This window comes from Leptidea sinapis, chromosome 17, assembly GCF_905404315.1.
Source record: "Leptidea sinapis chromosome 17, ilLepSina1.1, whole genome shotgun sequence".
NCBI lineage: Eukaryota > Metazoa > Arthropoda > Insecta > Lepidoptera > Pieridae > Leptidea > Leptidea sinapis.
The window spans coordinates 786,276-801,988 of NC_066281.1; the positions used below are offsets into that span (position 1 = coordinate 786,276).

General features: G+C 32.9%; 1 protein-coding gene across 3 annotated transcripts in view; it reads left to right on the forward strand.

The window, feature by feature from the left end:
• The window catches only part of LOC126969107 (protein slit), a 185,548-nt gene that overhangs the window by 133,194 nt on the left and 36,641 nt on the right, over nucleotides 1-15,713 (forward strand). For 2 of the 3 annotated variants that reach the window (XM_050814413.1, XM_050814414.1), the window contains exons 2-5: nucleotides 656-781; nucleotides 8,748-8,928; nucleotides 11,068-11,236; nucleotides 12,400-12,509. In XM_050814413.1, coding sequence (XP_050670370.1) covers nucleotides 8,755-8,928; nucleotides 11,068-11,236; nucleotides 12,400-12,509 — 453 coding nt within the window. In that variant the 5' untranslated portion in view covers nucleotides 656-781; nucleotides 8,748-8,754. The remainder of the gene's footprint in view (nucleotides 1-655; nucleotides 782-8,747; nucleotides 8,929-11,067; nucleotides 11,237-12,399; nucleotides 12,510-15,713) is intronic. The other variant, XM_050814416.1, reaches the window with a different exon arrangement.

Consider the following 15,713-nt stretch of genomic DNA (forward strand, 5'->3'; position numbering starts at 1 on the left):
GTAATGCAAAGTATTTTTGATACTTCTAGCATTTACGCGGATGGTATCGCAAACATAAACGTTATTGGTATAAAATACACCAGCGTATAAGATACCGCAATAAAACAATAACCACAAATACATAGAATTTAGGGACGCTAGAAAACTCCTTTTTATATGATCCCAACTTATCAATACAAAATGGTAATTAAATTTCATTTAATACCCTCATAACATATTGTTTGTGAGCTTTGTGTTGGAAAGGTTTTAATGACTATATAGTGCGTCCGTATTACAATAACTAAACAATGTTCTCCTTAATAAATAGGGCTATCTGCGCAGGCCATCTTGAATTGTAAAAAATTACTAAGTAGGCTAAGTTGTTATATGATTTGAAAGATGGACTGGGAGTTTCTTATCAGTTCTTCTCTCCATGTCAAAGCGCCTTTACAAACTGATGTAGCTTGATGACGTTTACCAACTGTTGTTGTAATATGTTATGTTACAGATACTCCCTTTAGTAAATAAATTTAATTTTTTCCATATATCTATCTATGTAAATCTACAGAAAATTATTGCATAGGCAAATCCAAGCTTTATCTCATTTGAATGTTAGTAAAATTAAGTTGGATTTGTGTGACAACAATATGTTAATGTTTAATTAAATTTGTTTTAGGGTGGTATTGTGGTGGTAGGTGAAATCATCGTCTACGCCTGCTGACTCCCTAGTACCATGACCTAGTGCCCCATGACCGAACCGTTCCAAGCACAAACACGTCCTCGTACTCCGAGACACACACACGTAAGTCGTACTATTGCTGCTTTAAATAGGTGGCTGCTTTGAATATTTGAGGACCCTTCCCGGTCAGTCTATCGACAATGTGAAAATGGTCGCAGAGCATGTTGTTTCATCTAACGAATATCGTTTGTTGACGACATTGAAAAATAGTGTGCAGATATTCCATTTTTTTTCCAGGAACTACTTGTTTTAGGGTAATTATTAAAAAATTGTGAAATAAATATTAATCTTATGGAATGTCCATTACATGACAAGGTTTCTATCGTAATATTTTCTTTTCATTTACTATTTGTGAGTACATTATGAAGGAATAAAGTTCAGGTTAAATTTGTTTAAGAAGCAGATATTTGGAGGATTATACTGAAGTTCTTTCCTGAAAATTGTACTTTTTGCTTCGATTGAAAACTAACTATAATGCATAAGATATCTATCAGTAATTTATTATGGAATTTACGAAAAAACTCCATAATCACGAGCCATATTGTACGAGTGTTTTAATGAATAATGTTGACTGTTTGGTCGCTCTTTAGCGTCTACATACAAAACAGGACTATTAATTATTTTAACGGCCATTTAAATTATATGATGGATGTAGTAGCAGATAATATCATAGTTATCTGACGGATCGCCTGACAGAGTGAAAAGCATTATACAAAATAATGTCAATTTATATACCTAATGGTAGGGAAGCCCGAGAACTAAATAGAGATATACTCGAGGCTCGTGGACACCTATTGGATTGTGAAGATTACATGTCAAGCAGAAAAAATAGTAGTAATGATGTGTACCCTGTCACGGGTGGGGGGAGGTTGTACAATAATGTTAAATAAACAGTCACTAAGAAATACTCAAAAAAATCTTATGAACCGCATCATTGAGACGAGATAGTAAGTTAACCATGTTGTAGCTCCTACTCAAAAGACTGACGATTTGGACGTGGCCAAAAGTTATGAACGATTTTTAAAAATGCAAAGAAATCATGACCATGAAACCATAATCTGACAATTATGTGGACGAATTCCCTTAAACTGACGGTTTAAATTTTTTTGTTTGAAACTTTGTGACTTTCTGATTTCCTTATGCTACGCTCAAATCTTTACTTTATTATTTATTTATTGAAATAGTGTGCATTTCAACTTACTGCAAATTATTAACTTACTTAACCACAATCTGACGCGCTCGAGTTGTTCAAACTAGAGTTGATGTTAGACCCTATATACAGGGCTCAGGTATGTTGGGAGTACATCATAAGATGTAAGTTTGTCCCTCTTATGTTATTCTGTCGCACTCGAATAAATCACAAAATCTCTACTATAATGGTTTGTTTATATTGAAACTTACCTATCGACAATTGATTAGTTGTCATTGTCAAATTTCTTTACACGAAAGTGGTATACAATAATTTATTTATTGTGATGATTGATTTTTATTTTTTATTTATTTTATTTATTTATGATTCCTTACAGCTAACTAAAAAAAGTATATTAAAAATTATACAGAATAGATACGCCAATTAAAAGGAATGCTATTAACAGTACAATAAGTATGTGACAAAGTAGTTTAAGACAAAAACGAAAAATACTAGAAAAACTTACAAGAAAAAATTAAATAGAAAGAAAAGAAGAAATCGTATCCATATTGAGTAACTGAAACGGTGAGTAGGTTGTGTGGTGTGAGTAGTGTGAGTGAATGTGAGTAGTGTGAGTGAATGTGAGTAGTGTGAGTGAATGTGAGTAGTGTGAGTGAATGTGAGTGGTGTGAGTGAATGTGAGTGTTCGAATATAACGTTTAAATTACGATGTGAGACTAATAATTTATCCTGAATATACTGATGATTAACTCCTGCAATTTAAACAGTTTAATATCAGTTTTTTCAACCTCAGACGTGATAAGTTGAAAATGTCGACGGAAGAAAATTTCTTATTATGTATGTCAGGAATTCGAAATAGAGGTGAATATTTAAGATACTTAGTAGAAGCAAAGGGAATGTTAAATAAATTAGTATGCCTAGTACGTAATGTTGGTACCTGGAATGATATTTTATTTAAGATATCTGGACAGTCAAATTTATTATGTAATATATCATAAAGGAGTAACATATCAATTACATCTCTTCTATCTTCCAAGGTATCGATTTTATGATAATTACAGGCTTCTTTGTAGTCTATAGGAATGAATTGAGATTTAAAATTCAATTTTTTTATAAATATCTTTTGTATTTTTTCAAGGCGGTCAATATAACATTGATATGTAGGCCTCCAGATAGGACTTGCGAATTCAAGGATACTTCGCACATAAGCATAATATAGCACTTTTAGGCACAAGATGTCATTGAAAGGTTCGCAAGTGCGAAGAATAAACCCTAGATTTTTATAAGCCTTCTGTGTTATTATTTCGATGTGGTTATTATGGGTTAGTTTGCTATCATAGATCACACCTAAATCCCTTATTTGAGTAATTTTTGGAATAATTTCGTTATTTAAAGTATAATCAAATTTTATGTTATTATGCTTTCGTGAAAATGTAATAATTTGATATTTAGCAATATTAACTGTTTATTTATTTTATAATATTGTGACAGTCTATTTAAGTCATCTTGTAACATAAAGCAATCGTCTATTTGTGAAATCTTTTTGTCGTCAGCATACAGCAAGAAGTTTGAACTAGCAAAACAATTACTGATGTCATATAAATATATATTGTATAACAAAGGACCCAGGTGCTATCCCTGAGGTACACCAGAAGTCACCTCAACAAAGTCTGATCTAAAACCACCGAGGACGACGGCCTGACAGCGATTTCTTATATACGATTCTGTCCATCTAAGAAGGTTCCCTCTGATTCCAACTGCGTAAAGCTTCTTTAATAGTATACTGTGGTTGACTCTATCAAAAGCCTTTTCAAAATCTGTGTATATTACATCTATTTGTGATCTATCATTCATGTCACACTTAACGGTATGAGTGAACTCAAGCAAGTTAGTAAGGACACTACGAGATTTAATAAAACCGTGTTGGTTGATAGGGATGCATTGTAGGCAATTTCTATAAATATGATCATATACAATTTTTTCTAACATTTTACCAAATATATTCAAAATGGAGATACCTCTATAGTTACTAATATTTGTTTTTGATTCCTTTTTATGTATTGGTACTATTCGGGCTTCCTTCCAACATCTAGGGAAGGTCCCTTCATTAATGGAGCGCTTAAAGAGTGTTAGGAGCGGAGGTAATAGGCCCGATTCACATTTCTTTATAAAAATAGCTGGTATACCGTCAGTACCGGCGCCCTTCCGGATATCCAATTTACTAAACAACCTCCTAAGTATTCTTTCATCGATCTCAATTGTGTGAAGATTTTCGGAAATATTTGATTCCTCGTTCAGGGTCTCATCATTTAGGTCACTAGGTTGGAATACACTTTGAAAGTATTCATTAAATGCATTGCAGATATCATGTCCATTCGTAAGTAAACTACTTCCGTAGTACATGTTGTGAGGAATACCAGAATCAGTGCATTTATTTTTAATAAATTTCCAGAATTCTTTTATTTTATTGTAAAAATAATGGTAGAAGTACTATTTAGATATATATACAAATAGAAAACTGTAAAATATGAAATAAAACTTTCTTGATAAAGCGATTAAGGTTGTGTTACGTTAAATCGTATAAGAATTTTTTTATTTTTATATTTAGATTTCGTTAAATGGAACTGCGCGGTAGTCGGACTGATCTGCCAGATAAGTTATCTAGTAATTAAAATATTGCGTTGTGAAACGCAATCTGTTTTTTTTTTTTTTTTTTAAAGGTATAGGAGGATAAACGAGCGTACGGGTCACCTGTTGATAAGTGATCACCGCCGCCCACAATCTCTTGCAACACCAGAGGAATCACAGGAGCGTTGCCGGCCTTTGTTTTATCTGGAACTTTTATGTAGCTGTATGTATATATGAAAATCTGCTACTTCATTTGTACATTGTGAAACAGCCCCTTAATGTCTTCATTTAACTATTAGAAGTGAGTGAGAGAGGATTACTGCGCGACTAAGCCACAAACATGAAGTTTCAATCTGTTTTGGAAGTATGCCCTTAATACGGTTATAGAAACTGTGATTAAAATTCTACATTTGACATTCTTTATGGCATTAGCGATGATGTTGAGTTTCGTATTAATTCCGTGATTTAGTTGTACGTTTTCCTGTTTGTAGAGCTACCAGCACTTAAACGTACCTTTAAATAATTTTTATAATGAATATCTCGCTGAATGACTGAACCGATTTCGACATAACATTCACACAAGTAGATTGCTCATGTTAGGCCTAAAGTAGGCTTATGAGATAAGCCCTCGTAATACTTGTTATCTAATATCATTCATCAAAGGCTAGGTATTCAAATGATTAATAAGCCAGCTCCAAAGCAATACTGAAAGCAAGAAAATAATAACTTAATGGATTAAATATTATAATTACGAGGATATAGAAAACCTACCTATACATGGGTGACGCTAAAAGTTTTGCACTACTAGCTAATCGGAACGAATTTGAAATTTCGAATGTGATATTTTGTGAAACGTTGCAACCTTAGTAATAAAAAAAACAATTGAAAGGAAATCATTTGTCAATTGTTTTTATCACGCATCAAAGTTCTACGTACGCGATGAAAACGGAATTAAGTCGAAAAGATTATAGAGCGATGATTTTTTATGATTTTAAACGTAGAGAACGCAAGACTGTGCCGCTCCTCTTCAAAATGCTTTTGGGAGAGAAGCACCTTGCTGGAGCACTGTGAGGTGATTTTATGCTGAATTTGAGTGAGGTCTGATTTCTTTACGTGACGAATTTCGTGAAGTTCGGCCGTTAACTGCGGTCAACGAAAATATTGTGGCTATTGTTAAGCGGTTAATTGAAGAAAATCTGCGGGTTACCTATGGGACAATTCGAGGACTATTGGGGATTGCTATGAACCAAATTCAGAAAATTTTACACGAATAATTGAAAGTTCGTAAACTTGTTGTCGTTGGATACCTCATGAACTGACAGCGGAGCAGAAGCGGGCTCGCGTGGAATGGTGCTCACAGATGCTAATGAAGTACGACCACGGACATTCTAATGCTATTTATGACATTGTCACAGGAGACGAATCGTGGATTTTTTTTAAAACCGGTAAAAACAGCAATCTTCTGAATGAGTGTTTAAAAATGAGAACAGGCCAACAAAAGTGAGGTAGGCGAGAAACGTTTTAAAAAAAATAATCGCATTTTTTGCTCAGCTACTTAAAGCCACTTAAAGATCAAAAGACTGTTAATGCCGAGTGGTATTTGCCGAGTGTATGTGCCATTTGTTAACCCAGGGTGTTAAAAAAATTTCGCGGAAGACGACCAAAAAGCTGCATTCTCCTACACCATGACAACGCTTCTTCACACACGGCTAACAAAACTTAGTCATTTTTAGCTTCCGAAAAAGTACAACTCGTCACCCATCTGCACATAGCCCCTACCTAGCAACCTGTGATTTCTGTATTTTCCCCAAAAATCAAAGATTTAATGAAAGGTTTCACTTTTACCAATTCCAAAGAGGCAGTGATAGCGTTCAATGAGCACGTAGTGTATGTTTTAAAAAATGGTTCTATCGCATGAAAAAATGTTTAAAATGTAAAGGAGAGTATTTTGAAAAGCAATAAACATAATATTTTGGTTATAACATGTTGTTTTTTAAATTACGCAAAACTTTTAGTGTGACCAACGTACTTATATACATACTAAAGTACAATAAACAATACATATTAAAGATATTTATATGTATATATATAATGTTGTAGTATACATCACTATATTAATTAAATTTCTGAATAATGTTAAATAGTATTTAATTTTGTTATAATTCTTAAGCTAGTTCATATAGTTTTGAACTAAATGAACTTGATAGTTTTTGTTAATTCACTTGAATGTTGTGTTTTGTTTAGACATTTAATTATAATATTAGGATAACGTTAAGTGTAACTGTAATTGGTTGTCCATAAATAAATAAAAAAGTAAATAAATATATTAGCACACACAATTACACACGCGCGCACACACAAAGAGTTGAATATGCCACCCACACCAATAAACTTTTATAATATGAATATATATATTACTTTTAGTAAAGCCTCATTACTCTTAGTATCTAATATTTAATATCAAATATACTTGTATCATATAATTTATCTCCATTTTTGCGATGTAAGAGCGGGCCTCCTACTACAGGCGTTTCGTGCTTAAGAAGATACCAACACTAATGTTTTATGTTTTTGTATAAATTGGAATACATTATATATTACTATGCTTACCAAGAGGTTATGTAAGCTTGCTTTAAGAGTAGAATTGGCCAACACAAGGCGAAACCGTGGGCCTCATACATCCGAGTTGAGAAAATTTTACCAGTGGGAAGTTTGTTTGCACAGAATGCATGCACAGATCGGCATTTAATATTCAATAATTATTCCTAATTACTATCCAATCTATAAGTGCATACATAAATAGAGTATAAATGCGGCTAATTAAGTTCACGTTATTTCATTAAAATATACCCATACGTGTTATACAGCGCTTTGAAACGTTGTATATTTTAACGTGAAACCATAAAACACGCGATCTTAATATCCCGTATCAAAAGGGTCTAAGCACCTAAGACTACCATTATGTAAATTTAAGGTTTGCGGCTCGAGTTGAGTTCGCATACACTCTCAACGTGAATGTAGAATAAATGACTATTCTATTCCCCGGGGAAACTCACTACGAAACTAGTTAAATGTTATGCTACGAGTTGAGTGCTTGCTATTCAAATATTATACGTATTTCGTAGATAAATACCGTTTTTATAGTTATGTTACTCATATCGCGCCTTGAGAAGAACAAAAGCATAAGTGGTCTTATGTCGATTTGTTGGTTTTTACGTCAAAGTAGAGAGTAACACAAATTACATTAGTAGTTACTCGATTTGTCAGATTGTTCTTACAAGCAGTAAGAGAGTAGTGTTAAAATTTGTTACCCGTGTATTTCACGTTTGATATAAATATTATAAAAATTATACGTTTTATATAATTTGATAAAAAAAAGTAGTTAAATGGATGTTAATAGTTTGACACCTATAAACACCTGATAAAAAATATTTTTATTAATAAAATTATTGATTAAAGAAGATCTGGAAGCTTTTGGTAATAGAAATTGGCCGGTAATGCTCTATTTGGGTTTTAGAATCACTTTTGTGAATAGGTACAACTTTTGCTTCTTTCCATATATTTGGAACAGCCTTAAATACGTGGATGGACAGGGAAAATCTTATATATAAAATTCTCGTGTCCCAATGTTCGTTCCCGTACTCCTCCGAAACGGCTTGACCGATTCTCATGAAATTTTGTGAGCATATTGAGTAGGTCTGAGAATCGGCCAACATCTATTTTTCATCCCCCTAAATGTTAAGGGTGGTCCACACGAAATTCTTTTTTTAATTTTTTTGACATTTTTTTTTAAATTTGTTGGATTATCATCATTAAAAAATACATACAACTTCAAATTTTCACCCATCTACAATCAACAGTTACTTTTGTATCGCAATTTTAATATCGGCAATACAACGTTTGCTGGGTCAGCTAGTATAATATATAATATGATTTTTTTTTGGGGGATGCTGCGAGTCTAGAAATAGTTTTATCGACTCGTAAATTTATAAAGCCCATCTGGACAGTAAATATACTGATCGATTGTGGCATCGGTGCATTTGCTGCTTTAATAATAATAATAATAGTCTTTATTAAAAGATATATACCCAATACAATGTATGTTATTTAAAAATTAAATAAAAATAAAAATTAATAATTTAAAAATTGCTTTGTGATAATTGGAGTGTAAATAGCAATAGTATATTTAATTGATAAATGTAATAAGTCTTGTAATACCGTTTTAATCAAATAAATAAATAATTTGTTCAGATCTACAATGTTGCCGCGCTGGTTGGTGCTCTGCTGCACGGTGCTACTCGTGAGACCAGCTCATCAGCAGGCAGTGCAGCAATGTCCCGCCCCTAACACGATCACCCCGTGCAGTTGTACCGTCAAGAAGAATGGGCTCGATATACTGTGCGAATTTACAGAACAACAGCATATACAAAAGGTAAGGTTGGTTACAAGACGGTTCATGTGCCAGAAAAGTAATTACAATTCTTGCCTGTCTGTGTGGTTCGGATTTCATGTTTTTACAATACTTTCTTTAGTTGATGGCTTAGACCTTAGATTATATAGAGAAATATACTTTTGTTTATGAAAATGAGTAAATGTTTTACGTGAAGAATGATTCATCTCTCAAATCTCAAGCCATGGCTAATCTAAGGCCAAGTCGCAGCCCTTTCGTACGATTAAAAGTTTTTATTTAAGATAGACAATTATTATTGACAAAAAAATTGAGAAAATATCTTGCAAATCAACGTCTCTTTCTGAATTCTCAAGGCACCAATATTTTCCGAAACGATAGATATTGCTTTTACTAGCTTAGCGTAGAAAAAATTATATCAAGTATAAAAGGTACATAACCCTAATGTTGAACCAATATCCGAATTTAGTAAAACTTAGACTTTAGTATATATAATTTAAACTACATGAAAATTCGTACAGTTGTATCGGAGGTAATTAGGAATATATACAGACGGACAAAATAATTCTCAAAATATTATTACCCTTCGTAGGCACACCCTTTCCTTTTTATATTTTTCTGTTATTGTATATGTTACGGGCAACGTGATTAACTGGGCATTATCAATAAGGACCGGCCCTTATTAATAATGCCCAAGAGCGATGGGCAAAGTGATTAATTTATAACTTTGACCGGTCATTATTAATAATGCCCGACAGCCAGCTGTCCATGTAATAAGTCAGTGTTTGAGATAGCTTGAATTTATCACTGGGACCGTGCAATGTGATAAAATGTTGGCACGTTCACATGCAAAATTTCCTATTGCAGAAATAGGCCAAAGCGTTCAAGTAAGGATATCAGATGTAGATCGTGCCAAGATAGATAGTCGTAATATACTTGCTATTATAATATCTCGAAAAAGAAAAACTTTACAAACTTGGAACTAAACACGGTATTTTAAGCCAACTCTACTCCAGAAATCAGTTTACTGTGTGTAAAGAAAAGTTCATTTCGATCGACGATGTTGAAAAAGTTGATATTACTCCTCGAGAATGTAGGTACTCGAAGAGACTCTCATTTTGATGGACAAGGCTTCCATTCTTTGCAATTCCAAATGTCACAAAAGCTCATCTTGCAAGAATAAATAATTCTAAACTTAATAACTTTCTTACATAGTCCTTAATTTTTAGATATTTTTGTTGTTTTTTCTCAGTTTACTAATTTTTATACTATTGTTCTTAAGTAATATTTTTGTCAAAATAAAAGTGGTATCTAATGATGTTATCACATTTTTAAATGTTTATTTTTTAACTACTATGTTCAATAGTTTATTTTTTGTTAACTTTTCATGGTAATTTTGTCAGTTTAATTTCATTTATTAAACAAAAACACTACAGTTCACCTATTTTATTACTTTGCCCAAGATAGGGTAGGCATTATTCATAATGGCCGGGAAAAGTGAATTATCATGCTGTTTTAATCACATTGTCCAAATGAGTCGGGAATTATGAATACAGACCGGCCATTATTAATAGTGCCCGGACTTATCAAATTGCCCGTAACATACATACATATACTGGATTTTACGTAGTAATATATATTTTTTATTTTTTAAAGTGATATCCCTCACTCTTGGGATTTATTACAAAAATTTACCTCGTGTAGTATATGATAATAATAGTAATAATAATAAATTCACACACCTAAATGACCCAACCAACCAACATTCAGAACTGTGTTAAACCATGTTACAGCTGTGAAATTAATTTCTACTCAGTAGTTTTATTGAAAATTATATTAAAATGTATGAATTTGTAAAACTTATAATAAAGTTCTTAATAATAAACTGTTGTAAATCAAAGTTTTCTATAAAAATATACTATTGAGGATTTTTTTAAGTAAGCTCTTTTGCTTGCTGATTTAAATTAGCCGTATAGAAGAGACTGGTATAAATTTAACATCTAGAATGTAAACTGTATTCAAAGTCAAATTCAAATAAACTTTATTCAATTAGGCGCAAACTACGCTCTTTTGAATTGACACTATAAATATTATTTTATAAATATTATTATTTTCTTAAGCGAGGCACTAAGGATAATATTAAATTTCATTACTTTTCAACAGGCGATGAATACTCTTCGCTCGAAGCCAATGATAATATTCTATCTGAAACTCCGTCACAACAATCTGGCCAAGCTTCCTTCATACATCTTCCTTGGTCTTGATATCCGACATTTGACAGTCCACAACAGCACCCTGGCGGTCATCGAGGATTCTTCTCTAAGCTCTATTGGTAAGAAATATTAAAAAAAGAACACTGAAAAGAAAAAAATTGTAAAATAAATGCATAAATTTACCTGTTTCTTAGACAAAATTGCCTTAATTATATTAACATCCCACCATTAAAAGCGGCTTCTAATGGCTATATGACAGGTCTGCTTTCGTATTATATCATTTTTGACTACATTAATAAAAATACTGGAGAAGACACACAATTAAAATTAAATTTTCTCATTACAAATTGACACCAAAGAAGACTTGCTAAGCAACGCTGTTTTAGAATTTAAAAATAAGTTTGATAGACATTTAAGTTGGGTTGCCTCAACTAACTTTAGCAATAACAAACATGTTAATGTACCGGCTAAGCAAAAAAATTGTTGCACCATTTGATAATTTTTAGATGACGTCATAACTTTAACTGTTAACTGTAACGTACATATGTCTACTGTGCTTTAACCGTCCAATGTTCGCCGGTTAATTTTAGATAGCGTTGTTGATGTTAAATAGCGACGTGTCAAAGGTTTCAAATTTGTCGATATTAATTTGATAGTCTAAGTGAGATCTGCTGGATTCTGCAGGTATGTGTGTTTTTTGATAAAACTAATATTCATGGCCATTTTTTTACTGGCAACCATGTTTTATCGTAAATATAAAACTTCAATGTTGTATTAAAATTAAAAAAAAAAACAGGTGACTGTAAATAATAAATGTAGGTTGAGGATCTCCATGAGCAGTGGTGTGGTTGCTTCACCAGTTCCATTAAGTGAGGGTACTGCCCGTTTGTACCTTCTTATATTTAAAAAAAAAAATATATAATAGTAACAGTAAAAAGTTAGTAGTTACCTCAGTTAAAAGTATTTTATATTTTTAATTAAGTTAAAATAGATAGCCTAGGAAGCAACTTGGAAGTAGTAAAGGACTCTAAATAAATCATCTATAATACTTTCTTTGATTTATTACCTTCTACAGTAAATGAGAACGGCTTTCTCTATGGTGGTACAGTCCCATACTCCATTTTAAAAATTTAAACTTCTTGGAAGTCTTTTTTATACCGTTATAAAGAAGAGAAGAGAGAGAGATAGAGAGAGCATTTAAAGAGCAGTTGGATTTTCATTAATAATAATATACTAACGTAATAATTATTATATTGTGTTTTTAAGATTAAAGATATTTCAGGTAACAAACTGACTCAGTTGGATGTGTCTCAGAACAAGCTGGCGACAATACCAACTTCCTCCTTCACTCATCTGAATCACCTGCTCATTCTCAACATGAATCATAACAAGGTAATTATTATAACTAATGAAAAACTCATCATCATCATCATCATCACATCAGCCGGAAGACGTACACTGCTAGACAAAGGTCTCCCCCAAATATCTCCACGATGATCAGCCATGTGACCCTCATCCAACGTTACAGATATAGAGACGACATAAACATAAGACATGATACTCGTATCGAAATACATTTTGTATCCTAACTCCTTTAGCAGTCATCGAGCATATGGTTTAAGTCTACCATGTTCTCAGCATTGATTCCGATATCGTATGCAAATTGAAGGTGAGTGATGTATTTGCCATTTATATTGATGCCCAGCCCGTTCCAGCCCAGAAGCTTAAAGACATCTTCCAACCCAGCGGTGAAAAGCTTCGGCGATATAGCATCGCCTTGTCTGACTTCCTACTGGAGTAGGATAGACTTGTTTTGCCTCGTCTCAAACCCCAATTTAGGCTGAATTAGGCCAAAACAGTTTATCCTGAGGTGTACATTTTCATGATAGGCTCAACGAGTTCCGCCTAGGCTAGGGTAAGATAGGAGAAACTAGTTTAACCTAGCCTGTACCGGTTTACCCTATCGCTTAAGGGATGAAATGATTTGGCCTGGGAAAAACTAGTTTGTACTAAAATCGGGTTTGGCCGGTAACATACACAGTTTTCAACTGTAAATGAGCGATTAGTATGACGACCACAGAACAGTTTATGTCTTTTTCTGATCTGTTCTGTGATGACAATCACACATATAGTGGATCGTTTAATTTGTAATTTAAGAAAATTATAAGGAATCTATAAGTATACTGCAAAAAAGTCTTGATATTTTGGTTTTGCAGCAGCCATTATGATTATGGCACGAATTCCTATAGCTTTAAAAAAACTGAGATTCTCTCACACCGTTTTTTATTCGGGAAGAGGACAAAAGAGTGTTTAGTGATCGCTGGTGCCCACATTCTTTTACAGCACCAGAGGAAACATAAGAGCGTTGCCGTCCTTTAGGAAAAGTGTTGTTGTGTGTCGTTTCATGTTGTTTGGTTTGCTTGAAGAACAAACAATAAAAATCAACTCGTATTTATAACATTCGAAGCGAATAAAGTATTAAACAACATAGACAATCAAAATCCACAATTAGTTGCCAAATTGATACTTTCTATTTGCGTGTTATTCTGAGAGCTTTAGAATTAAAACATTTCACTGTAGCTCAAATAGCGCGATCTCTGTCATTTGATAGCTGTAATCTTAGATAATTTAAACGACTTTATAAATTGAGACAGCTGTGGCCACGTCAATAAAAGGAGCGGCGAAGTGTAAGCCTCTATTTTCAGCGCACGCACACTCACTAAAACAAAGTGACTCACGTATCGCGAGTGTAAGACGTAGCTGTCATGCACACTATAGTAATAAACTTGGTCTGTTGTCATGCGTTGCCTAACAGCAAGAGGCTCTATCTAGACGTTTAAATTATCTCAAGCTGTAATACGTTCTGTTGTAATCAGTGCTATTGAAATATATGTACCTTATCGCTTAGAAATAAAATTATTTCATGAAAAATTTACTAATGAACGCTCTATATTCTAAATGAAAATTGTTGATGATGACAACAATTACTTTAGTATTTATTTTGTTGTGAGAATGACACAGCTGTTTCTTTATTGTATGATTACATTACATTATTATTTGAGTAATGAAGTATGTTATAGATCAATAGTTGGATGAAACCCATTAAACAAGGAAGAAAATACAACAAAAATGACAAAAAAAATAAATAACGGGCGATCTGAAGTCGGAAAATGGAAAGGAGGGGAGGTGTTAGGGTTTATCTCGATTCCTGGTAAAACGACAAGTTATTGACGCTTAAAAAAACAACTAAATTGCAAAGTTGTAGGATTACTTATAATAAATAGATCTATAACCTTTCTATTTCACATAACCTCAAAGTTAATGTGACAACTTCAAATAACCAAGTTTTTGGTCTTACAAAAAAATCCACGTATTTTTGTGTCACAAGCACAGTGTGTATATTTTTGATTTGAATTATTTATTTATTTTTCACCTTATTTTGACTTAAAATAGAAAAAGCCCCTATTATTTTGAATCTAAACTTTTCACGTCCAAACATCAGCTCTTTGTTAAAAGTCAGCGGAGTTTTTGTTCTATGAAATGTCTTCTTTCTGATGGTGTTAAAATAAACTTTATTCAATTAGACTTCAAATAAGCAAATTTTTTAAATTACTGAATCTACTATAATGTTATGTTCGGAAAAAGTACAGCTCGAGAGAGGAACATACAAGAAACTCACCAGCCACTCTTTTATGCATACTAATACTTATCAAGGAAGGATTCTTTGTACAGGATGCTGGATAGATTGGGTGCATTTTCTAACGTCAAACATTAGATCGCAAGTTTTTTTTTGTGGTTTATAAAGTGAAATTACTACATTATGGTTCAGTTTAACATGTTTTGTATCAAGGAGCGCAATTGTAATGCCGCTCAGAATATTGGATTCAAGAATCCTGACCGGTACTGCATTATAATGAGGGGTATATAAATTATCACTTAACAAATAGGTGGCCATCTTGCTTATATCGTCACTTTTTCTCATAAAAAATAATGAAAACGCAAAACATCTTTTAGTTAATTACTTGCTTATTAAATACATTTTTTGAAAATTCTAGAAACATATATTATATCACTAAGGTTGAGGATTGGTCTCCGCTGCGCTCCAACTAGATACCGCAAGCATAGTCGCAAAGTGCAACAATGAATACCACGCCCAAGTGGGCGTACTCAAGCCAGTCTCAAACAATGTTAAATTCAAATATTTTTATTCAAAATACCCATTCAAAAAAGACCTGAGAAGAACGGGCGCAAGAAACTGAGCGGGCTTTTTTTATATAAAAATATGGTTTACAATGTGATATCATTCAATAAGCATTTATAATTAAAGAGCCTGAGCTCCATTCCCAGTCTGTTGTGTCATTAAGAAAATCGTTTATGCTATAGTAACCTTTCCCACACAAACGTATTTAACAATTGTTTTAAATTTCGTAACACATTTGTTGTGTACATTTTCTGGGATCATATTGTAGAAGCAACATCGCCCAATAAAAGACTTACGAACTCGACTTAACCGAGCAGTAGGCATAACAAATTTATGTTCATTCCTCGTGTTAACATTATGAATGTCATCAGTTTCTAGAAAATTCCTTAATGTGC